General features: G+C 41.6%; 3 protein-coding genes across 4 annotated transcripts; all 3 read right to left on the minus strand.

Moving 5' to 3' along the window:
- Positions 1-631: 631 nt before the first annotated feature.
- aar2 (AAR2 splicing factor) lies at positions 632-3,928 on the minus strand. Of its 2 annotated transcripts, none has more exons than XM_080031432.1 (4): positions 3,865-3,928; positions 2,799-3,610; positions 2,472-2,701; positions 632-1,612 (listed from the first exon to the last, which is right to left on the minus strand). In XM_080031432.1, exons 2-4 carry the CDS (start codon positions 3,568-3,570, stop codon positions 1,445-1,447), a joined length of 1,170 nt encoding a protein of 389 aa, XP_079887558.1. In that variant the 5' UTR covers positions 3,571-3,610; positions 3,865-3,928; the 3' UTR covers positions 632-1,444. The 2 variants fall into 2 exon arrangements, with proteins under 2 accessions (XP_079887558.1, XP_079887559.1); XM_080031433.1 differs by having other exon boundaries at positions 2,799-3,577; positions 3,865-3,918.
- A 560-nt stretch (positions 3,929-4,488) lies between these two features.
- Positions 4,489-7,186, minus strand: LOC307253675 (uncharacterized protein). The gene is made up of 5 exons (XM_080031802.1): positions 6,908-7,186; positions 6,560-6,694; positions 5,660-5,716; positions 5,247-5,387; positions 4,489-4,910 (listed from the first exon to the last, which is right to left on the minus strand). The coding sequence occupies exons 1-5, from the start codon at positions 6,908-6,910 to the stop codon at positions 4,782-4,784; spliced, it is 465 nt and encodes a 154-aa protein (XP_079887928.1). The 5' UTR covers positions 6,911-7,186; the 3' UTR covers positions 4,489-4,781.
- Positions 7,187-7,683: 497 nt separating this feature from the next.
- On the minus strand, positions 7,684-24,230 carry prpf6 (PRP6 pre-mRNA processing factor 6 homolog). The gene is made up of 21 exons (XM_080031500.1): positions 24,024-24,230; positions 23,095-23,254; positions 22,730-22,848; positions 22,469-22,547; positions 21,868-22,044; positions 19,917-20,030; positions 19,720-19,814; positions 19,444-19,600; positions 18,948-19,110; positions 17,800-17,918; positions 17,092-17,310; positions 16,006-16,128; positions 15,753-15,874; positions 15,418-15,556; positions 14,859-14,978; positions 12,675-12,851; positions 12,375-12,508; positions 11,867-11,958; positions 10,694-10,808; positions 10,434-10,560; positions 7,684-8,997 (listed from the first exon to the last, which is right to left on the minus strand). Exons 1-21 carry the CDS (start codon positions 24,209-24,211, stop codon positions 8,845-8,847), a joined length of 2,892 nt encoding a protein of 963 aa, XP_079887626.1. The 5' UTR covers positions 24,212-24,230; the 3' UTR covers positions 7,684-8,844.
- Between the last annotated feature and the right edge of the window lie 452 nt (positions 24,231-24,682).

Raw genomic sequence — 24,682 nt, forward strand, 5'->3', positions numbered from 1 at the left:
TTCCACAGCGGCTTCATGGTTATAGTCGGGTTGATGGGAGCCGAGACATGTCAAAGCAAAGATCTTCAGGCTGGAAAGGGAAACAGGTTCAGGAAGGGCAAAGGGGAAATGAACGGGTGAATGGATTAATTGACCAACAGGCTAACACAAGGCCTGTCCCATCCATCACTGTCAAAGAAGAGAGAGAGAGAGAGAGAGAGAGAGAGAGAGAGAGAGAGAGAGAGAGAGAGAGAGAGAGAGAGAGAGAGAGAGACACACACAGACACTGCATGTCATTTTGTTATAGTTCGTCTGTACACACCACTTACTCTTCCACCTGTTATCTCTCACAAATCATCTTTGTTGAGATAAAAAATAGCTTAGAGAAGATGTCCACCCTGGCAGCTGTGTTGTGCAGTTCTCACTGCGAGTTCCGACCAGACTTGAGTTCTTCCCACCTATGATAAAACAGCAGCTTTTAAATCTGCATAAATCCTTGAAATCCTTAATCCTAATGATGCCCAAAGTTGTGAGGCTTCACAAAAACCCCATGATCGCCATCTAATGGAGGAGGAAGAGATGACTCCGGTCGGTGATTGAAACTTGCTTTCACAATCAATTAGATGGCATTAACAACAAGAAGTTATGTATCAAACGTTTGTTTTTTATTCAAGTTTGGATCAAAAAAGTCTTAATAAAAAAATACAAGTTACTTCAAGAGCACAATTTACCAATACAAACCAACACTGTAATTTTCTTATCAAGGATTTGTAAATAAACAGTATTTAATTTGAATATAACCAAATGTGGAATCACGACAAACACACAATACCATCCTTTTGTTTTCTTTCAGTTAAGTCCTGCATATCTGGAATTCTCATGTAGTCAGGTTTTAAGGTAACACTACAGACCTCCATCATTGGTGATCATTTTTTAGCACAGTCATTAGTAAACCAACTACAGTGACTTTCAAAAACACTAGTGTTGATTTTGGCAATAAATGTGTTGTAACGGAAGTGCTTACTGTTCTTACCAGACATTATAATGTCTATGGTTCTTACTGTCAAGCAATGCAAGACAACTTTCTTGCTGAGCTAAAAGAAAACCACCAGCAGGGGGCACCACTGGCATGTAGTAAACTGCAGCAGTGCCACGACTTACCACTTAGGATGGTTTAATAATAATAATAATGCTTTCTTTCTTCATAACATGGCACACATTTTGCACATATGTAAGAAAAAAAAATGTACAGCCCATTATGTAACACCCTGTTATAGAACTACAGGCATTATGGAAAAAACTAAAGAGCATGTGGTCATTTTAAAGTCTGTAGAACTGCAGTGGTGGTGCAGTTTTTTTTTAGGGTTTTGCTTAAGCCTTCTGAGAACCTTTGAATCTGGTGTTGAATACCAAGGATTCTTTCAGTCCTGTGCTTATGGTTTTAAAAAGGCATGTGCACAGAGTCTCAGTCCACTGTGATGCCTTCAGGCAGGTCCACAACCACAGGAGCGCAGTCATCCAAGTCTGCGTCAAAGTCCCAGTGAAACTTCTTGGTCAGGTGAGCTTTGAACTTCTCTGCCCTCTTACGCAGTGTCCCGTCTACACCAGGACCACTGGCAAACTGGAAGAAGTCCTGTGTGAATACAAGACAAACAATGGAACAGTTTATCATTGTAAATATAGGAAGGAAAAGATGGCCAACCAATCAAATTGTGTCTGTGTGAACCCTGCATTGCTGAAAGAGTTTTTTTGTTGTTTTTGAAATTTACATATTTATAAAAAAAATTGCAAGTTTGGTACATGGCATTAGATATTTTGATTACAAGATACAGGAACATACAACTCAGAAATGAATCAATTTCAATGGCGTCAGACTCCAGTCAATAAAAAGTGGAATTAATTATCAACCATACAAAAAAATAAAAAATAAAAGGTTGAGAGAGTTTGTTTTAAGTAATCTACAGTCTAAAATTTCACCCCAACTGGACTCTGTGTAAAAATGTCATATCATCTTTACCCCCGGGGAATTCCTAACAGGTTAAGACAGCTCTTAAGGTCTGTCTAATTCAGGAGGTGCAATTCCTGGATAAAAAAACTTAACGCCAAAAAGTAAGACCACATGTGTAACTGTGAGATATTCAGGACACATAGGACCACCCTGCTACTCTAGAAACACTTGATAAGGGCTTATTTCACTAAGACTGAACTTGTCTTATATATGTTACTCATTTCAGAAATAACTCACACTGACAACAGTGAATGTGTACAGTTATTCAGATAATTATAAGTCAAAAAACTAATTCCTAATATTTATTGTTTTTTTGGGATTCTTTTTTTCACATATTGAAAGAATCAAGCTTTGTGCCTCAGCTAGAGTTACGGTTAATTATATGAGAAGCACATATACATCCTGATTAGGCTTCTACTGACACACTACACAACACTCCATCATGTCCTAACTTTGTGTGTTTCTCCAAGGAGTGGGCCTCTACCTGCAGCGTGGATGTGAGGAAGTTGTCCTGAGACACGATGTCCACGAAGAAGTCTGGCGGGATTTCTCCCAGCTGGTGGTAAAGCACAGCGATGAGCCCCAGGTAGAGCTCCTTGTGTTTACGCATGGCCTCCTCCGATCGACACAGCAGAGCCAGCAGACGCTTCCAGTGCTCAAAGCCCTCGTACACACTTCCAATCAGGAAACACGCGAATGCAAACTGCATCTCACCTGGGGAAGGAAGATAAAAAAAACATGTCATTTACATAAATATATGAATAAAATGTTTATGTGTGTGAGCTATTTTGATCATCTAATATTAGCATACCTAGCAGGTCGAGAGGCTGCTGCCCATAGTTCTCCTCCAGCACGGTCTCCAGGGCGTAGCTCAGGTCCATGCTGCAGCGGGTGATCTCGGCCGGCGTAGCCCCCGGAGGGTAGGACTTCTGGGGGATAACGGAGAAGCGCAACTCCGTCCCTTCCCTCGGCTTCATCTTGGGCAGCCTGTCGAGTCCCTCTTTCATACTCTGGCAGGCCGTGTCGTTCCTCGGCTGCTCGGCCCGGTCCTTGGTGTGCGTCAACTGGACCTCGGGGATGACGTCGCTGAAGGCGCATATCCGACCCGTGAGGGGCTGCAGGTTTTTGGCCACCTCCTCGGTCACGCGGTCGGAGAGGGAGACCCATTTCCTCATCACCTCGTACGGATAGGGCCCGAGGTGAGGATCCAGGTCCCTCAAGTTCTCCCTGATTCGGCTCACTTCCTCTTCGTTCCGCGAGGCCGAGAAGTCCAGGTCTTCCTCTTTGGGATCCCAGTTGGCTAGCAGGATCTCTCTGGGTTTGAGGGTGAGGAAAAGGCCCGTCTTTGGGCCGACTTCCGCTCCGCAGTCCGGCTTGTTGACGGAGCAGTAGTGGAGGAAGTGCAGGCCCGGCGGGATCATCTTCACGCCCTTGAAGCGCGGGCCAACCTGCCAGCTCTTGCAGTCGATGCCCAGCTCTGTGCCCTGAGGTACGCCCAGCAACACCAGGGTAGCTCCCTCCTCGAACAGCCTCCGGGCAACATCTGGATCCATGTCTACAACGCTGCTGCTGCTGTTGGCCATGGCTGCTCTGTCAGGGCAGGGACTACTTCATTCACTCAAACTAGTTCACAAAAACACACCGGGCAACGCAATAACTATACTCCTCTTATTACAGCTGTAACACACACATGTTTAGAACAGTTTGTAGCTTTGCCTCCAAAAATGTACGACAGTTAAAACAGTCGTGTTTCGGTTGGATTCTGTTTGTTTGTTTTAGAAGACGCAAGCGAGAAAATACAACTGAAATAAAACATTTAAATATGCCAGTTTAAAGCGTACATTTGTGTTAGGGTGTAAGCAGACGTGCATATTTACCACGAGGATGTAGCTAGTTGTTGTTGTTGATGCCTCGTATCGTCAGGAAATCGTTTGGTCGAGGCTGTGCAACATATTTGCTGCTCCATACGGAAACAGCTCTGAAGTATAATCGTTCCGCTTCTATGACGATAAGGGCTCTACTTCAAGCCAACACAAAGCTATTTTTAATGACTTTAAGCGCGGCTGTCATCTAATTTTAAAATGCATGATTGATATGATTATAATATTAAATAACTATAACATATCTATATGTCTATATAGATATTTTTGTGTATCTCGTTACAAGGATTTATTGAATGCAGGAGGAACCAATACAAGGTTGAGGGGGACATAAAGTCATCTTACTATTTATTTTAATTAACTATTTAAAATTACTATAATTTTTCACTGTCTTTCCTTTTTTTGCAATTAATTGTAAGCTGTCTAGTGTTGTAATTGATTATGTTAATTAAGGATAAATAAATAAAAGCTACTACTACTACACCCACACCATCAAAACCACTTAAAATAGAAATAAGTAGGATCATCAGTTAAGATCACAGTTCAAGATGTAATGTGAGTAGAAACCAGGCATTTAAAAAACATTTTATTATACTGCATAAACTCCAAAACAGAGGAACATTTCATGGGTATGACTAGCCTACACAAAGAAAACAACGGTTGCTACAACAAGATAGATAGACCTTGGAAAATGTGTACAATCAGAAATTATTTAAATGCATTGCAGATTTGTTTAGCTTATCAATGGTTACTAGTGCTGACATGCAAAGTCTAATATAGTTTTTAATACACAGAACATTGAGAACATGTGGCTTACAACAGTTGCCTAAAAATGTATTATGTTGCATTTGCAAAACAAATCGGTTAACTATAAACACAGTGGGTCATTGGATGATGAGGAAGATGTGTAATTCCTACTTTGAGAGGGAGCTCTGGAGTTTCTGCCAACAAGTTATAAGCGTCTTGATAACCTTGATTAACCTGCGCCTCTTTCTCTTCTTTCCTTGTATTTTCTTGACAGCTGAACAAGAGGCACTTTTCCCCTGAAAGCATGCAACCAGAAGAAGTATTGTTATGCAGCAAAATGTTTTTCGCTTTTCAGAAGTAATCTGCTTCTATACCATTCTTATTAAGGTGGTCACATCATTAAGGGTGTTTATGTCTTCATACTGTATATAGATCCGACGGTCTGATAACTATTCCTCTAGCCCGCACCCTTTATTTGTTTTTTTTTTATATGGGAAGATTAAAAAGGAGTAAGATATCTTTCCATTGTTCCTTATTCTTTTTATTTATTTTTAAGACCCCATTTGTTGTGGGAATATGGAACATTGATAGATGTATTTATTCAAGTAGCTCTCTACAGTCTTTCTTCTCACCAGATAAGTAGGGCTGCAGTTGTGAATGATTAGCTGCTCCATTCTCTCAAGTGGCTTTTCCAGGTCAGACAGCAGCTTGCCCCTCCTCTGACACCGAATCTGCTGTGTCATACCAAAGATGGAAACCAGGATGCGTCGTGTCTGCAATGTGATGGCCGAAAAAGTAAAGAAAATTTAAACAGTATTTCAAAAAGCCCATCTTGCTCATCTGCTGAAGGTAACTTGACAAATATTGAAGTTACACGTAATAATTCCCTTAAGGGTAATTCATCCTGTCAGTTTTCCAATTGTTTTTCAAATGTAAGGCACCCACAGATTATGTGACACCCACAATATAACATCTGCACAAATTGGAATGTTCATTATTACCCTGTCCATGGTGCTGAAAGTGTGCACAGTGTCATGCAATTTACCTTTACTTTGGGACAGGGGTCTCTCTCTTTGGAGGTGTTAAAAGAGCCAGTCAAATTCTGCATGAAAACGACAAAATGTAGATTATGGTACAAAGAGTAATTCAAATTGCCTTTCGTTCAACAGAGGGGAAAAATTAGCCTGGCATTCCCAGACCTGCCACTAGGCGCTGGCAAATTAAATTTGCTGCGCGTGTTGGTCTGGAGACGCTCCGTTGAAGCTTATCAAGACTACCAGAAATCTGGTATAACGTTTCAATTGGTTCTATCTAATATGGGCGCGCCAGAGCCCTTTATATGGTGCTCTGGGGAGGACGTAACCGGATGACGACAGTGACGTGCATGCGACGTCGAAGCTGTGATAGTAAACATCAAAGATGGCTGCGGATATGTTGTGTGAGTTTGAGACTGCTTTGGCCTCGACCCTTAACGAATTGGAAGACGGGACTCATAGCTTTCACTAGCAAGTAAGTGGAATGTTCTGTTTTGCCGACAGACAACGGCAAACGTTTAATTGAACAGTTTAACAGCTGTTCGCTAAACGAACGGGGCTTACGTCACTTGTGCATCGCTCTGATTGGTTGTAGTGCTATCCAACTGCGTGCAGTGGCATTTGAAATGCACGAGTAGGAGCCGCCCCTAGAGTTGGAAATTACTATTGATTGTCGCCAGACCCTCTATCGTTCAAGATATCAGGGTCAGGATTTCCAGGCTAGGGAAAAATAGCTTAAATGGTACAATGAATAAATTGGAAAAGACTGGAACACAGCTGCTATAGTCGCATGTTTAATTTCTAGCTGTCACTGACAGGGTTAATGGAGCAAATAAATAACACCATTAACAACATGGCAGAAAGGAAGCGCGCATAATCACAAAGATATAACTGAAACAGTGTTCACATACCAGATTCTGCAGCTCAACGAAGATGACCTCTCTGTAGGAGCCCAGGATTTCTTTATAGTCACATGTATGTTTACCACAAGAGTTGGTCAACAAGAGAAGCAACAGGACACTGCGGAGTAGAGTTCCAGTCAGACACTATGAAAGAGAGAGATGTAGAGGTGTAAAAGATAATGAAAAAAAGTGCACTCTAGATTAATAACAAAAGACCATGAATCATTGTTGAATCGGCTCCTGCTCGGATGCACAGCACGCCTCAGCTTGAACTGCGCTGAAACAGCATGCGCAACTTACTAAATAAAGAGCTCAGCCGATGCGTAAATACGCACCAGATGTTAAAACCCCACGTACCATTTATCATGTTCTACTGCAGGATCATCAGACGAGCAAAGCCAGCTCTACGAGTAGTAGGGAGATCAGATGAATTACTCCTCATCCGACCCGCATTCATCGTCTCCAAACCCCTTCCCCCCCCCACCCCCCCGGGTATTTTTAAACTTCCTCCGGTGGACAGGTTAACGCAATGGCGGGTAGACTTCCGATGTGGTGCTCTGTTGCTCCCAACATCACCATAGTCACTGCTGCTCCAATTCCCTGTCCCGTCATGGATCTCTGGCGCTCGGCTTAGGATTTCACCAAACTCCAGTCTGATCAAGTCAGGGAAACTGTCTGATATTAATCACTCGACTTCACCCTTTCGGTTTCGTTGAGAAGACGAGATACCGTGAGGGGTGGTGTGAATTGCAGCCGTTTTTGGTCAAACCCCCTTTTTTTTTTGCAAACCGGTTTCAGCACCCCCACCACACACACACACACACACAACAAAACTCATGAACTCAGACATAACTAAACAGCAGCTGCTGACCGTGCTTGGGAACAGCACCAATGAACTAAGAATAATACAGTATAATGCAGAGGTAAGTTTACCTTTCAAAAAGGTTAGTCTACCTTTTAAAAAGGTAAACTTACCTTTTAAAAAGGTCAACTAACCTTTTTAAAAGGTAAACTACTCTTTTTTTGTGTACCTTATTGTAAAGTGTTACCGAAAAAGAAGATATGATGCAATACTAGATATCCTTATTTGTTTATTGGATGTTTGCAAATTATTTGAAAATGTTTCAAGCAAACTAAGTATTAAACATAGTTAATTGCTACAACATGATAACTCATGTAATAGTACCTGACAATTATTTTATAACCACTGCTAAACAGACATGAGACAAACCGGGAGAACAGAAATTCAACAATTTATTTTAACAAAACACATTTTTCCACAAGAACTGATCACTCGATACCTAAAGAGTTCAAATCAAACATACTATAAAAGGTCAAATAAATGTGTGTGTGTGTGTGTTATGTGTAGGAAATGTATTTTATTCATGTTGTTCTACTATTTTCACAGAAAACCACAATGACTGAAACTTGAATTTCGACGTTAACCAGCAGACAAGCAGACTAATGTCAAAGCCAACACAAATCATCAAATTCAAATAATTTGGTACAAATATAAAACTAAATAAACTATCTCCTGTATACCATGGAACACCCAAATCATTACTTGTGCAATTGAAACTATGCGTTTTATGTGAGATGTGCGAAATCAAGAAATGACACCTTGTAATAACTCATTCACTAATGTTTGCCCGAAGGCACATGGTAGAGTTGATTCTATGGTCTAATGAGACCATAATCAAAACGCTTTACAATCAAACTAAACTATGTGTTGGGAAAGAAAAACAAGCCATATTAACCGAAACACACTGACTCTTCCAGCAGTGGAGGCTAGTCAGGCTACCTTATTTTTCTGTCGGGAATCTTCTCCGTAGAGAAGCAGCAGTCTGCCTTCCATGTCAGGTTGCTTCCCAGCAAGACCAATATCTCAAACCTAAGCCAAAGCTACACAGGAATGGATAATATAATTGTCCTGCAGTTCAGACTTCAACCCATCCGAGGGCTTAATAAACACATTTCACAGACAATCTACAAAATACTACGACTACACTTCAATGGAAGAGGGTGATCAGTGATTTTGAGTTTTATACAACAAAATTTAGAATTTCAGATTTGTTTTACCTTTGACATTAAATCAGCATTTTCTGTTGATACAAATTGTGATAAAACAAAAAACATTAAAAAAGGTAAGGGACCATGTGTGTATACTTTGTAACTGCCATCTGTCAGGTCCTGGTAGAGAGCAACATTTGAGCATGTCCATAGCCGTTTACTGTTTAGACTGGTGAGTGCCAGAGTCCTCCAGGTGTTTCTTTTTGGTGTCTAAATTTCCAGGCTTAGAATGTGTTCTTGATCTTGCTGGCTACCCCTGCTAAGATCTCTCCTGTCTTCTTCTGCCAGTTGAGGACGTGTTTGGACTCGGCACACCACAGCTCTCCGTGGCGGGGCTCGGCATTCTCACAACGCTTTCGCACCTCTTCCTGCTGCTCCTGAAGGATGCACAACGGTGAGGTTAGACACACAGAGCACAATGCACGCACAAGCCACACACACGCACACACACAGTGTTTATGGGATAGATTCATTCATAAATGTGTTAGCATTTATGAATGAATATAAGCAACTATGTGAGGTTAACGTAGCCTACCCTAGAGACACCACCACTTTTGGCACTTCTTTACGCCCACATAACAGATGCCTTCAATCTACTATGGCTCTTAACCCTGGCTGGAATTTTCAATTAATTTGAAAACACTAGTAAATAGAGGCATCATTTTATCAATCAATCTGTCTCACGTCTCCTTCTTACAAACAGAATAGATAGAAATGTGTTGCTTAAGGCTTATTTTACAATGTCTTCCTTTCTGCCTAAATACTTTGGTCTATTTACGCGCCGGCGCGTGCACACATATCTTTATTAATATCTCCCTGAAGATATGGCTGAAAAATAAAATGAAAACATCATCTCAAACTAGAGGCCCTCCTGTTTCTGGGGAATGTTCTTGTGATACTGTCAGTCCCTTACAGGCTTAGAAAACACTGTGAGAAGCAAGACCCAGAAGCTCCCCAGCTACCACTTAGCTTATAAATAGTGCATAGAGTATATACATAGCGTGAAAGTAGTTTGTTATTATTGTTTTTATATTTACTTAATGGTTTGTTTGAAAAATGTTTTGTGATGCTTCCTCTTTTATTAGTATACATCCCATGAATCATCATATGTGGTTCAAAGTCTTCATTCAGTCTAATTTCCTAATGTTTTTTGAAAGTAGAGACAACATTTCTACCAAAAAGCGTCTGGACCAAATTTTATATTACCGTAGTCATGTTTTGTGCACTCCCCTACTGTGTTTTGGAAAATTTCCACTGCATTCTTGAAGCTAAGGCTTAGGAGAAGCAATTTCAAGAGCCAAAAGAACTCAACAGGATGACTAAAGGTTCTTCTTTCACACAAATTTCCAGGTTTTTCAAAAATCGCAATTAATTTTTCAGCATTTAAGCCAATTATTTATATACACAATGGTCTAGGACATAAGTAGACCTCAGAAAACAAAGGCCTAATGTGTTCTGAACATTTCCATATAAAACACTTTGGTATAATTTATCTTCTTGTACATTTGAAATAGGTATTTATAGAAGTATGTAAAATCGGAGAAAATACCCCTAGACCTCAGAGGGTTAAATAGGTTTGTATTTTTTAACAGCTCTTTTTTTGTGGCAAATTATACAATAAGGACATTAGCTGTCCAGTTAAGTCATAGCTCTTCCTATTCTGATAAACCAAAGCTACATTAACTGATCTTGCATTTGACTGCAAAGTGAACAATGTGAACTTGAGAGGACTGAGTCAATCTAATGGAAATGAGGCACACAAAGTGTTTTACCCGGATCGGCAAAGACTATAGTAGAATAATAGGATCCTTACCTCTGTTCCATGCTGCGTCTCAAACTTGTAAAAGAGAGCCCAAGCATCACCCAGGTCTGGCTCAATTTTCACTGTCCTTAGGAACCACTCTCTGGCTTTGGTGATTTTACGCTCACTCCAGAACAACCTAAAATGTGTGCGCACAAGATTTGCATTTGAAATTAATACAAAATTCAAGTGCCATGCTTGCAAGGTTAGCTAGATACACTGTCCAACTTGAACTTCAAAGAAAGAGAAAAAACATATATAACACAACATACTTAGCTACAGCGAGCAACACGTGGGGATCATGTTCACACTTCTTCAAAGCATCCACACTCTTGGTCTTCCTCTGGGGCCTGGCCTCCAGAAACACTGCCTCAGCCCACAGGATACCTTATAGGAAGGAATCGGGGTGAAACAGAATATGAGAATACGGACACATACACTATATTAAAGCGGCTATAAGGAACTTTTAAATATCTTTAAAAACAGCCTAATTTTTCCTCTGATAATCATAAATGACCTTCAACAGCAAACGAGACCATCAGTGCAAAGAAAGCAGTTTTTATATAGTTTTTATTAATGCCTTTGGTCTGGTCACACACCCAATCCGATTTCGGCTTACGCATGCAGGCTCTATGGTCACATATTCGTATTGGTCGCAGATTTAAGTGTAGTGCAGCAATGCGATTTGAGTAGCCTATCCCTCTAGATAAGGGGAGCCTTGTTTGAGACATTTATTTGTCGTCATAATGGCTGGTAATGGGGCAGAACCATCAAAGAAAAAAAAGAAAATTCAATGAAGAAAAACAATACAAAGCTAAAAGGGAGAGTGACAGACGGGCGGGAGGGAGGAGGGCGTTGCCAAGCAACGTATAAACAATTCAACAGGAGTGAACTAGTCCTGCAGTGTTTACTCCTAAGTGAATGAACGGTACTAAAACAAAGTTTACTTTGCTTCATCATCATCAGATGACCATTATTCATCTGAAATAGTCATTATTTACAACGACATAAACACATTACCTCATCGCGATCCATACTGCCATCTCTCGTTCATTTTCTTTCTGTGAGGGCACGGAATCTTTCAGCTCAGTGAGACTGGTTAGTGACACTGCATCAATTCATTGCAATCAGGGGTGTGTGGCACTGACTGGCATTAGTTGATGCAGTGTCACTAACCACTCAGAGCCGAAAAGATTCCGTGCCCTCACACTTTCAACACGGACATGCACTATATTGCATCCTAATCATTTGACACTTGCACCGGCTGGCACGCACTAGAAAACAGCTTTATGACAGCTGGCGTCGTAAAAATACTACCGCTTTTGTCCAAAGGGGCAGCCAGCCGCCAAAGTTACTCGTAGCCACTTTAAGTGATTGTAAAATAAATATTCTATTGTGTATAGAAGTCCAATCTGCAACCCAGACAATATAAATAATATTCTCACCTGAATTGGAGCACTCCTGCAAAGCTTTGGCCATCAGTGTGTTGGAGATGTTCTTCAGTCCAGCACGGAACTCCAGCCTCACAGACTCCAACCTTGGTGATGACAATGACATAATCTTATCTCTTAATTCATAGTAGGTAGTTCAATTTCAGTTTTTTTTAAAGATATTCTATTAAATGTGTTACAAGTGCCTTTAGCACATGCTGTCTCGTCCTGAAAAGCAAATTAGTCATAAGTGTGATCTTTTTCAAACGCACACATTCTGTAACATATTCTCTAAACAGCCTGAGAGTAGGAGAGTCTGGAAGTGTGCCTGTGTAGTGAAAACATTCCTGAAGAGCCAGAAAAGTATCAACAAAAATAAAAAGATAGAAGCCAGTTGGATGCCAATGTTACAATCATTATTACTTTTTATTTATTCAAATGCTATTTAATTCAAAGCTTTTCTGTGTCCTGCTTTGGCATTCAAGTGGCTTACCACCATTTTCTCCGATGTGCATTTTCTCACCATAGCTCTGGGCTCTGGGGGTTCTTGAGTCGCGCCTTCTCCAGGATTGCTCTGGCTCTGGTCAGCTGTCCCACTCTCTCTTCCAGACGCGCCAGCAGTAACCACAGAGACGTCGAATGGGGACACTTTTTCAGCTACAGCAACGGAGAAGAGATTACTTCTTAGAAAAGGTATTACAGAAAACCCCTAATTGTAATCAAAAACACACAAGCTAAAAATGCACTTTAAAGTGAAACTACATTGGTTTCCCCCTAGCCTTCGAGGGTTAGCATAATTCTCCAAACGCTTTGCCCGCCTCACCCCTTGGTTGTAGGCCTCTCTGGCCTTGTCGTTGTTTTCACCCTGCTCTTCTATCTGGCCTCTCATCATCCAAAGTTTGGGGAAGTCCTCGTAGTGTTTAAGGGCCTCTGTGCACAACTCCTGGGCCGCTTCTATGTTGCCCAACACCCACTCCAACTTCACCGACTTCATAAATACCTTTAGAGATTAAAAACACAAGGAGTAATCGGTCAGGAGATATGTATCAGCAGGAGCATCTTAGTTGATAATTAACTGTTAGACAATTAGTTGTTATAAAAGAAAATTAATTGTCTTTCCTTGCCACAGAGCGGTGCAGATGTGTTTAGTTTGGCAACTAGCTATAAATAATATTGTTGTTCATATAAATTGCGGCCCATCGAAGGATGCAGTCCTCTGCACTTTCTGAAACAATGTTTCATCTCATGCACTGCTGCAGATTTATTTAAAATAGCTTGTTCGTTGTGTAGGCCCGAACAAAGAAATGGTTCAAGACATGGTTTCTGCAATAAATGGTTATTGCAGAAAAGCTATTTAATTATACAGGTTATTTCATGTGTGCAACAGGGACACACAAAGCCACGTTTCAAAGCATTTGATGATTTGATTGAATTAGAGTAGCTTGATGAAAGCTACAAAATGTAGGTCTAAAAAGATAAGAGACAACATCAGCAATGGAAATGTGTTGTAGTAGTATAAATACTGATGTAGCGAATATTACATTACAAATCTAACTGTTTTGTAACTGTTAGCTCCATTAATATTGCCCAACAATTATAAACTGTGTTTAAACATTGTGAAATAAAACAACAAAGTAATGTCTGTAAATTATCTCCAGCATAAGCTCAAGAGCTGTCAAAGCAGTGCTGCAGCCATGGGGGTGATTCTCCACTATAAATCATGGTACCTGTTGTTGACACTGCTCTCACTCATCATCTTTCTTCCGAAAGCAAGACATGTGATCTCATATGACCTGAAAGAAAATAACCTACCCAATAGCAGTAAGGTCTAGAGACGCAGGCTATTTTTCTTCCCTTTTTTCCCCCACTGACATTTGGATTCAGACTCAACCCAGTTGATTGAATCCCACCTGTAGGATCCACAAAGCTCACTCTAACTCCTCTAGAATATTTATGCGAGACTCCACTCTACACATAGAGCAAATCGCTGCACCAAAGTGTGTGTTTTTTTTCTTTTAATTTGTAACCTGCAAATATGACTCAATATAACACTGAACATTTCCCAAATGTAGGAATAATAAAAGAATTGTTTTAGCTTATCAACATGGAAAACAATGATAAATAATATTCACCTGCAAAAAAATAAAAAATAAAATAAAATCTGGGCTTGTTTAAACATGGCATAGCTTTTACAGATTTCAAATGAGCGTAGCCTACATGCTAAATAACACCATGCATTCGTCTTATCTGACAGGAAAATCAGCGACGTCAACAAAATCACATGCTATCTTGGTTATATCTGTCAGCAAATACAATGCAGCAAACTAAAGGAAGTGAAGCGAGGTCACCTGACAGAGAGAGAGAGAGAGAGAGAGAGCGCGTGAGTTAAAGAGCAACAGCCTCTGTTAACCTGAGCGCTGCTGACATTTTTGGTGTGTAAAAAACGTGGCAAGCCTGAACCTGAGAGACAGCAGGTTGGTAGAAGTTACCTCAAGTACAATGCACAATTTATTCACAATTAAACGCTAGCTTTAAAGTGGAGAAAAATAAAACCAGATAGTCAAGCCACCCTTAAGATCGTAGGTCATGAGTTCTAGTTATCGCAACATTACATAATGAAAACAAACTTGACCGGTACACAGGGTCACAGAAGGGAAGTTAAGAGAGTAAAAAGGACGGATCAAACACACACGGACAATCATGAACGGCCCAAACATTTGTGAAATGTGCATTCATTCCATCAATCTTCTAAGGAATAAATTATCTTCTCTTTTTAACATCTCCTTTCTGCCTTGTATAGCAATCTAACAAATACCAGATGACAGGACGGCCTGGCAAAAAAAAAAAACACCATGTAATACCTAAATGTGAAGACCATTTTTCAACCTTTATCCAGAAGATGAGTGGATTTGAGCCGATGTCTACTCTTTCAACAGGATCCGCATGGGCAGTTTTGAAATAGGGGAAATATCTGTGTGTGTGTTTTTGTTTCGCTTTTCTCGCTCACCCTGGCTGTTGGGGCGCTGCTGCGGGCCTTGGCCAGCAGACGACGGGCTCTCTCATACTCGTTGTTCTCTGACTCCAGCTTGACAGCGGCCAGCCAGATCTCTTCACTGTTTGGGTTAGCCTGGAGAGGAACACCAAAAGGAAGAGGAACAAGAGATAGAGCGTGAGGGTCAGAGAGACCAGAGAGTGGAAAACAGAGTTAGACAAAGGCTTGCATGGATACTAGGGGTGGTGAAAAAAAAGCATAAAGAAACATGTTGACCTGCCTTAAAATAGACTTAAATAAAGATAAATAAGACATGGACTTTAATTTGATTTCATGCCATATTTTGCCACAACGCTTCTTAGCACACAGTGGACTGGAGTAGATCCTGAAATCCTCTTTTAAACTGAATCACAAAATCGATTTTGAATTGGGAATAGTTTTGAATCGGAAAACCGATTTTGAAATCGAATCATGACCCCCAGGAATCGGAATGGAATCGTGGGATTCCAAAAGATTCACAGCCCTAATGGACACGACGTGGACATGTCAAAGTTTGCAGTTAACTCCTGGTCACCTGGAAAGCCAGAGCAAGGATACTTCTGGCTGCAGGCACATCCTCAGCCAGCCACTTGGACTTGGCCCCCATCAGCCACAGGACCTCTGCCTTGGGGCAATGGGCCACGGCTCTTTGAAGCAGGGCCTCCAAAGACTCCCTGAGAGATGCAATGGAAGAGTGGAAGAGAGGGGAGGAGCACAGTGTCAGTAGATAAAAGCACACCAGCGGTAAAAATAGAATATTAAGGACAGAATAGTAATAATGTGATTGATTCAAACGTTAATAAATAAAGATTGTGAGGTCTAAAAAGTCTAAAGCGGTTTGGACATGTTACGAAACCACATCTGGGTCACCTGGTGCCGTGATTTTTCTCAAAGTAGGCAGCTCGAAGCCAGACACTTTTTTTGCTGGGGAACACCTGTAGAGAATGGGCATAGATGGCCCTGGCACACTCCAGTGCTCCATGGGCCACACACTGAGGGAGAAAACCAGACAAGCATGTCAATTAAGGTTTTAAACCAGACGGCATACACATATGTGAAAGGCCACTGTAGGTGTCAGGATGGGAATGTAAAAAAAAGAAAGAAAAGGTACGTAGCTACTCACACTATCGGAGTCCTCCATCCAGGTGTGTTTGCAGTCTTCCTCCTCAATGCCAATCCCTATGACGGCCCTTATCACCGCCTGGCAGGTAGCCACGCTGCCTGCTTTGTCACACTCCTCTGCATCCTGAAGGACAAGAAGAAAAACTAAGGAGTAAAGACTGTGTGGGTGGTACACAGTAAAAATGCAGGAGAGATAAGGCATGCATGAACTACTGTCGCCAATAGTAAAGGTGTTGGTAAATTCAAAGGAAAGACGGATCTATTTACACAGAAATAATAAATAACACTGAAATGTCAAGAGAAAACTCTTCCATTAAGACTGCTAAACTTGAAGTGAACCCTGATTGCTGATAGATACTGTATCCATTTAGATGACTTATAGTTGCTTTTTTAATTTATGAGAGATCATCTCTGCACAGATCAGGGTTTTTTCTGGTGCGTAGGCAGAACAAATGACTAGCCGACGGACTCTCATTATACACTGAAGGATTCTTTTAGGAACTGCCAAATCCTGTCATTTCTAAATGACACAATGAGTGTACTGGCAAACTGCCTTGACAAACCTATCATAATAACCACATAATTTGCCAGAGGATAATTTTATTTAATTTTTTAAGTAAAAATTATTGCAGCAAAGGCTTGCGATCGCAAAACAACTGTGAACCGCACTTGATAAAACGTCAGTCACAGCGCTGGATTGTATTCTGTTGAAGGCAGATTAAATAAAACAGCGTTGCCAAAGTATGCTGGCCTGCTATCAAAGTCAAACACATGATGCAGCCTCTACTCCCTCAACACCAAGTTTAAAAAGGCACAACCCTTAGTATATAAAAATCGTATTTTATTATATACAGCCCAGACTCTTTAAACATGAATGTTGCTAGCGACGGTGGGGCCCCTTTGTTTACATACCTGTTTACAGCACCTAGGCTGTATCAAACACCAGATTTCTTTTCAGCGCACTTTACAGTGAGGAGATATATATACTGATTTTAACAAAAAATTGTGAAAATGTTGACAACAAGTATCCCTCTAGAATGGCGGACTCTGCCTTTAAGAGAGCCTCAAAGCCACGGTAAACACCCACCTGGATCCACTGTTCTCTGTTGATCTCCACACCGTTGGCGCCTAGAGAAGTGATGGCCCTGTCTATGATCTTGTCCACCATCTGAACGTTGAGGTTGGCCTCCTCCAGCTTGGCAGCAGTGATCCAGATGTGGCGGTCGGTGGGGATGTTCTCTCGAGCTTTGTTGAGGACGCGCCGGGCGTTCTCGTACGTCTCTAGCCGCGCCAGGGCTAGCCACAGCTGGGAGAGGGCAGACAGAAAACGGTAAGATAAAGAGGTACAGTGGCTTGCAAAAGTATACGTACCCCTTGAACTTTTTCCCCACACTTTGTCACGTTACAGCCACACACGTACATGTATTTTATTGGGATTGTATGTGATAGACCAACACAAAGTGGCGCATACTTGTGAAGTGGAATGAAAATGATACACGGTTTTAATTTTTTTTATAACTAATAACTAAAAAAGTGTGAAAACCATGTTTCATTTTAATTCCAGTTCACGATTATGCTCCACTTTGTGTTGGTCTATCACATAAAATCCCAATAAAATAAATGTACGTGTGGCTGTAATGTGACAAAATGTTGAAAAGTTCAAGGACTACTTCTGCAAGCCACTGTAGGTGCAAAGGTTCACATGTTGCACTATAAAGACATGCATCACACATAAAGATGTATGCACATACTGTACATACAAATAAATCCATACATATAATGAGAAAGGGCTTACCTCGACACTAGTAGGACAACACTCCACAGCTCTGCTAAGCATGATCCTGGCATCCTCCGGCTCCTCCAGCTCAACAGCTGTCTTCCACAGTCGAACTGACTTGGACACATTCTCCAGGGCTACATGCGGGGAACAATAACACAACGGTCAAGCCATTTCATAGACACTTTTCTTCCGGCTGTCTTAAGAGCACTTGACTTGGTCGGCGTGTTGCTAAAGCCAACTATCTCGTAACCATCAAAATCCTGGGCACCCGCTGTTACCCTGTTCACATTTTAAACCAAGTGGTGACGACCAACACAATGACGGCAAGCATTATTCACACCAAAATTACAACGGTGTAATTATATTTACATTGGCTATAACACATTGTACACACGTCCAGTAAAAAAACACCAAACGGCATTTCCTGCAACAGTAGCAAAGTTCAATAGTGTCTGGGTGGGAAGGCAGAGTGTTGTGTATGTAATGGAGAAAAGCAGAGCAGAGGCAATTGAACATGTAGAGGCGGAGAGAAGAGGACGATCCCCATCCATCTCTGTCAGTTGGGTATGCTGCTGGGAAATATTGGTGTGTGTGTGTGTGTGTGTGTGTGTGTGTGTTAGGGCATTGACATGACGGTTCAAATAGGCTGCCTGGCCTTGACGAGAAGCCAGAAGCACAGCTGCCAAATGTAACCCTGATGAAATCTTTTATGCAACCCGTATGTGTGCAGGGACTAGTAGCGAGTAGTTCTACATGGGTGTTTTTCATGAGGAAATGGACAGATGGAGACTGGATAAGAATGTCTGCCAAGCAGAAATCAGAGTATTCCTCTTGGCAGGGAAATCGAGGCGTATTCATTCACGTATGCACCTCTGAGAAAATCTTCCCCGTTAAAACTAAAACCGCTACGTTTCTTGTCTAAACATTGACTTACGGCTTTCTCACAATCCCGCGATATATAGACACATGAAAAGGAAAACATCAAAAAAGGATTACTTAGCTAGGGGATTGAATGTTTACAACAATGTCTAAACGGTTACACAACGCATCAAAACTTTATTAAAAAAAACATTTGTTTATTGATTTTTCCTAAACGATTATGATTTACTAACCGGTTACAAGTGTACACATGTAGACATGCACACCCCTATTGGGAGCCTTACCTTTCCTGAGGACTCGTTTCTTGGCCCTGACGTCCGTCTCCAGTTCTGCAGCTCTGATGTAGATGCGGACGGATCCAGGCAGGTGGCGGACTGCCTGGGCCACCACGGCTTTGGCTGTGTCTCCGGGCTGCAGCCTGGCTGCCTCCAGCCACACATCCTCACTCTGGTAGGTATAGAGAGGTATGCTTATATCAGTAACAAAAGGAATGGACCACTTTCCGCTTTGCAACTTAGCTGGACAGTATTATGCCATTAAACTAAAACGCTGACAAAGCAGACAAAAAGGTGTTTACCCAATGGTCAACATTATAGGTTTAAATATGCTTCTACTTTGAAACACTATTAAATAATATTAACCAATAAGAAATCAACAAACATATCACAAGCCTATGGCCCTGGATGACCTGATGACACTAGGTGAAGATTTATGTATATGTTATGTCATTCAGGAACTGAAACAATAGTGGATCTCTACTTGAGTGTCATCTTTCCTTACCTTAACACACATCTCTGTGCCTTTCATAATCAGGTTCCTGGCCACCTGCAGTTTGCCTGTCACCTCCTCCAGCCTGGCAGATGCAATCCAGGCAGGAGGGTGATGAGGGTTGGTCTCCCTCACTGATTTCAGTAGCAGACGAGCCTTCTTGATGTCACTGGATGTGAAGAGCCAAAGATAAGCCATCAGAGAGACACACACAACAACAACAACAACAACAACATATTCAACACAAATACTCCAGAGGAACATCTTGTGTCGCTAGTGTGTCTCTACCTGATGTCTCCTCCGTGTGTGGGGATCATGGAGTTGAGATCTGTCAGGTAACCCTTAGGATCCACCACTGTCTGTCCGCTCACTGAGTCAGACACCTGAAGATAAGAGGAAAGGGCAGACACACACACAGGTAATGGGAAAACCATAAATGCTGTGTATCGTGATAACAACAGAGTAAAGGATGATCATTTAGTTACCTGACTGAGCCTCATGTCCATGAGTGTGTTCCTGGCCTGACCAATCTTCCTCATGTCCAGCTCTCCTGTCCCTGGTGTCATGCTCCCCGGGTAAGGTGTGTTCAGACCTCCCAGCTAGTGGAGAGAAGAAAACAACCATAAAGGAGAGCAGCATCACAGAGCCTCTGTGAGAGTTGTGTATCAGCAAAGTGAAAGCTTATATAAGACAGGCCTAGTTCCTATGGGTACAATGATAATGAAAATGCAATACAATACATAGTAGGGCTGGGCAATTACGATTTTGGCTTTCCTTGATCATGAAAACAAGATAATCGTAATAAAACGATCATTGTGTCGCACGCCGTGTTTGTGTGGTAAATGCAGCGAACCCTTCTGTGTGCGCTCGGCTCTGCCCCGCCCCTGCCCGAACACTTTCGCTTTCAGCGATTGCAGTGCAATGGTTTATTCAGTATAAAGTTAAAGTACTCGCCCAAGACTGATGTTAAATCGAAACACAAACGCCTTGCACGAGCGAAATAGCGAGTTGCCACTTGAAACTCTGTTACGGTGGGTAACGGTGTCATTCACAGTGACACCTCGCCAGTGTGAGCCGCCGCACAGAAAAGCCCTGTGGCTTTACGGCTAAAATTAACCGGGGATATCCTGCCCGTTAATGTTGTTGATGTGGAAGGCTTCCGCGATCGGATTGCATTTCTTGAGCCTGCATACACAGAGCCATGTCGCCAAACTGACAGCGCGACTAGAGAAAATATACAGTGAGCCGCCTCCCTCCGTTATTAGTTTCAGTCTACAGCCGAAAAAATAACAATAACCACCATGGACATCGTTTAAATAAAGCCTCTTGTTTTTATGATCATTAGGGCTTTGATGAAAATTTTGGCAGCTGCTGTGCAGTTTTTTTCAGCAACTCAACCTGCACTGTAAAAAAAAGGCAATAAGTTGATCTTTTTGTAGATTCATACCTCCTCAACGTGCAAATAAATGAGTTGTTCACAATCACATCCCTAGTAAAATATTAATTTTACTCTTAGATTGGAAGGTTTCACTGTTTATTAATTTAGGGTGGCTTTTTAGTTGTATGTTTGAGGAGCACATTTGGCAGTTTAATTTATGCAATGTTGAAAGAATTTACAGAATTTTGGGGCATCCCTACAGTGAATAATCGTCTTTAATAATTGTGATTACAATATCAAATCAAAATAATCCTGATTATAATTTTTTCCTTAAATGAGCAGCCCTAATACATTCACAACTTTTTTCACCAACACTCCATGCTTCCGTTTGTTTTCAATTCAAGCATTGTGTAATGAACACAACTTTCATGCACAATGATTCAGACTGAAGTTGCCAGTATAGAAGTCATGTGAATCAATATCAGCAACAATAGGTGTTTTTTCTAGTTACAAAATTACTAGTTTGATAACCAGAGCATCGGCACAATGCATTTATTGTGCAGCTTGTGTGATTTGCTTGTTTTTCCTGTGACACTTCCCGACTCCTGCTGGTGCAGGTTGAAACTACATCCTGTGCTTTTATGTTGACGTGCACCGTATATGTGAATGCGTGTTTGCATGTGTAGTACTAGGGATGGGGCCGATCCGATCCAATATCGGCACCGATATGGCTGCAATCTACGTATCGGATATCGGACTGACAACTCCACATTAATATTAGAATTTAGCAATACAAATTATGAAGTTCTTCTGCATACAAACAGTTCAAAGCAGATAATATAAACCTTGTTGCCTTTTTTGTATGTTTGTTGGTCTTTTAAATTAGAATTGCTGTGTTGCTTAAGCCTTCCTAACCTTACACATAACAACATCACCAACAAAGATGTGTATAATAATTAAGACATATGATCGGACAGTAATCGGTATCGGCCGATATCCCAAACCTGGATATCGGACTGAAAAATAGTGGATCGTCGCATCTCTATGTTAGTACTGACCCCTTCCAGAGGGTCAACCGTGGTGTTTTTCTCCCCGGTCTTCAGGTGTTTGGAGAAGAAGCTGTCGGGAACAGGGGTGAGCTTCTCATAGCGGGGGTTTCTCTGCCGCTTGTTCCTGGCATCTCCCACCTCCGGGATGCTCAGCCACTCCTCCTCTGACACTTCTGACAACTTCCTCTGTGAAGACATGGGGAAAAGGGGAGAATGAAGAGAAGGATGAAAGAAGAGATGTTAATAAGAAATTTGGAGACTTCTCTCTGATCATAGTACAGCACAGAAATGACTTTCAACTGCAAAGAAGGAAAGATGTGCTGCAGGTTGATCTGAAAATCCCCTACTACCCACCACACATTTTGCAAGTAGACCTGTGTTTTCTTGGTCACAGACTTATGGCAACATACTGCTGTTGTTTGATAATAACCTCTAAAATACTGTAAAGGCGATTTTCACAGTCTGGTAAGATAAGACAAAAATGCTATGTCCGTAAAATGTTTACAGAGAGGTGTAAAAAGAGGACAACCGAAGAAAAATCCAATGTGATCACAGATCAGGTGAAAAAAAGAAAAGGCAAAAGTTTGGTTTATCATTTGCAATGTTGTACCTTTAAATCGGAGAACTGCTGCTGGATCTTGGGTCGCTCCATACGGTATTTCTCGATTTCATCCCTTTCCCTCAGCTCTCTAAAAAAATAACACAGGACACAGCATTCAAAATGACACTCACCCGCTGTATCAAGGGGTACCGGATGTCAAACATGAGTGCACTGTGTTAAGCTGGAGAGAGGTATTGGTTGTTCCCTAAAATTCCATATGATTTTTATTTTTTTTTTTAAAGGTGTGGAGATGGACAATTACTATTTCACCTTCTTTCTTTGCGTCTTTCATCCATCCTCTTGTCCAGTGCTGCATATATCATATCGGCTTCTTCGTCATCCTTCTCATAGGGCCCACTGGAGAACAAACTGCCGGCGTATCCGTTAAACTACAGGGGGGAACATTATGCGGGATTAAGAATGACTGTATACTTTATGAATCATCACATAGGCGTTACTGACGGGTAAAGTTTAAATGTTAAGCGGATGAATTGAGTTCTACAAACACATGAACATCAAATGACAGCCAGCCAGACCCACACACACACACACACACACACACACACACACACACACACACACACACACACACACACACACACACACACACACACACACAGCCCAATCATAGGCACCTCATCGTAGTTGGTATCGTTCAAATCTTCTTCGTCATCTTCGTTCTTTTTCATTTTGTCCCCGACGGTCCTCTGCCCTGGGGGAGCATGGCGGTCATCCACTGGATCGTTGGCATCACGAGCAGGACCGATATCAGACCGAGTGGTGAAACCAGTTGCGCTAAAGAGGAGAAGTTCATCAACATGTTACACACAAATAAACCACTGGTAGATTTGTAGTCAGCATGGACTGGGATTAGCTGATACTGGGTCCAGGAAAAGCTTTTGTAGGCTTTTAGCACTTTTTGATAATTTTTTTGACGTTTAACTAATTAAGGTTAGATCATTCTGCAATGTCAGGCACAGTTTGCCAGCGAAATACCAGTAGATGTGTGAAGATCAGGTATGTTTAGACTTTCTGTTTGCAGCAAACAGTCAGCACCCCCTCAGATTCCAGTATGACAGACCCCCAATACTTTGGCTTTTTTAATTGTTACTCGGAACGAAATTGAAGAACTATTTTACAGTTACAAAGAATATCTTGAAAAAAAAATACGTCAACGACTTTGGGTTGGGGCCAATTTTCCATAAAACACTGACTGTGCATTCATAAGACTTGGAAGATGCATGCAAGACATTTTTTAATATAGGCCTAATTGAAGGACTCATTTAACTTAAATTATTACAAGTTAATAATTAAAGCGCCTACAAATATTGTTTGTTTGGTTCTTTGGACGGATCTCAAATTAAACCAAAGATGACACCGAGCGAAGTACTATCTTTTTTCATGTAACCAGATAGTATTGTGTCCATTAATATATAAGACCTTTAATACGCAATCTTAAAGGTTCTTTGTTACAATGTCTGATGTTTTCAGCTCAGCTCCGTTGCAAGCAGACATAATTCAGTGTACTAGCTAGTTAGCATGGTAGCTATGCAGGTGAACTCACCCTCTGCCCAGCCCGGGGACGTAGCCCAGCGGAGCGGGCATCCCCAGGAACGGCTTCTTCTTTTTCCCCATGAGCGGAGAAGCGAGAGGCACTACCGGGGGCCCGCCGCCGGCCGCCGCGGCCCCAGGGCCTCCCGCAGGCTGCCTGGACACAATTTTAGTCCCTTGTCTTCCTCCACCGCTAGCCATCGTTGCTCTCACGACGAGTGCTCACTGCCGGATGAACAACAGTCGCACTTCCGTTACTAGCAAGACAGTGGCGACCCCTTTCCCTCTCGAAATGTCTGCTGGTGCTTTTTGCAACAGCGCCCCCACTGGACAGGCAGCCTCCTGTTTATTTTTGCTCCCCCAATTTATTTAGGCTAGTTCTAATTTGTTGATGTGATTTATGTAACATGCTCTTTTCCCACCTCTAGCTGTAGGACTGGGTTATTGAAATGATTTATTTAGATGAATTATAGGCCTGATGATATAAAAAGCAGTTTGCCAAATAAGACACTGGAGGGCGCCACATCCTGAAAGATAATTGGCCAAGTGAATAGTTGCAATTAATCTCTTTTAAATTACAAGCCCGTAGGTGTTATCGATTAGTAGGCCTATTCCTAGCTTTCATGTTTCTGAATATCATTGCCTTAGGTCACTTCATTATGTTTTTGTTTT

This window comes from Ammodytes marinus, assembly GCF_949987685.1.
Source record: "Ammodytes marinus genome assembly, chromosome: 7".
Taxonomy (NCBI): domain Eukaryota; kingdom Metazoa; phylum Chordata; class Actinopteri; order Uranoscopiformes; family Ammodytidae; genus Ammodytes; species Ammodytes marinus.

Coding starts and splice junctions, on each gene's coding strand:
- aar2 (XM_080031432.1), bottom strand. CDS start 3,570: ATGGCCAACAGCAGCAGCAGCGTTGTAGACATGGATCCAGATGTTGCC. Junction 2,702..2,798: donor GCAGCCTCTCGACCTGCTAG/GTATGCTAATAT, acceptor TTCCTTCCCCAG/GTGAGATGCAGTTTGCATTC. Junction 1,613..2,471: donor TCCTCACATCCACGCTGCAG/GTAGAGGCCCAC, acceptor GTATTCACACAG/GACTTCTTCCAGTTTGCCAG.
- LOC307253675 (XM_080031802.1), bottom strand. Junction 5,717..6,559: donor TCGTTGAGCTGCAGAATCTG/GTATGTGAACAC, acceptor GTTTTCATGCAG/AATTTGACTGGCTCTTTTAA. Junction 4,911..5,246: donor ACTGCAGCCCTACTTATCTG/GTGAGAAGAAAG, acceptor GCATGCTTTCAG/GGGAAAAGTGCCTCTTGTTC.
- prpf6 (XM_080031500.1), bottom strand. CDS start 24,211: ATGGCTAGCGGTGGAGGAAGACAAGGGACTAAAATTGTGTCCAGGCAG. Junction 12,852..14,858: donor GCAGCGCCCCAACAGCCAGG/GTGAGCGAGAAA, acceptor TAATCTCTAAAG/GTATTTATGAAGTCGGTGAA. Junction 10,809..11,866: donor GCAGGAGTGCTCCAATTCAG/GTGAGAATATTA, acceptor CCTTCCTATAAG/GTATCCTGTGGGCTGAGGCA.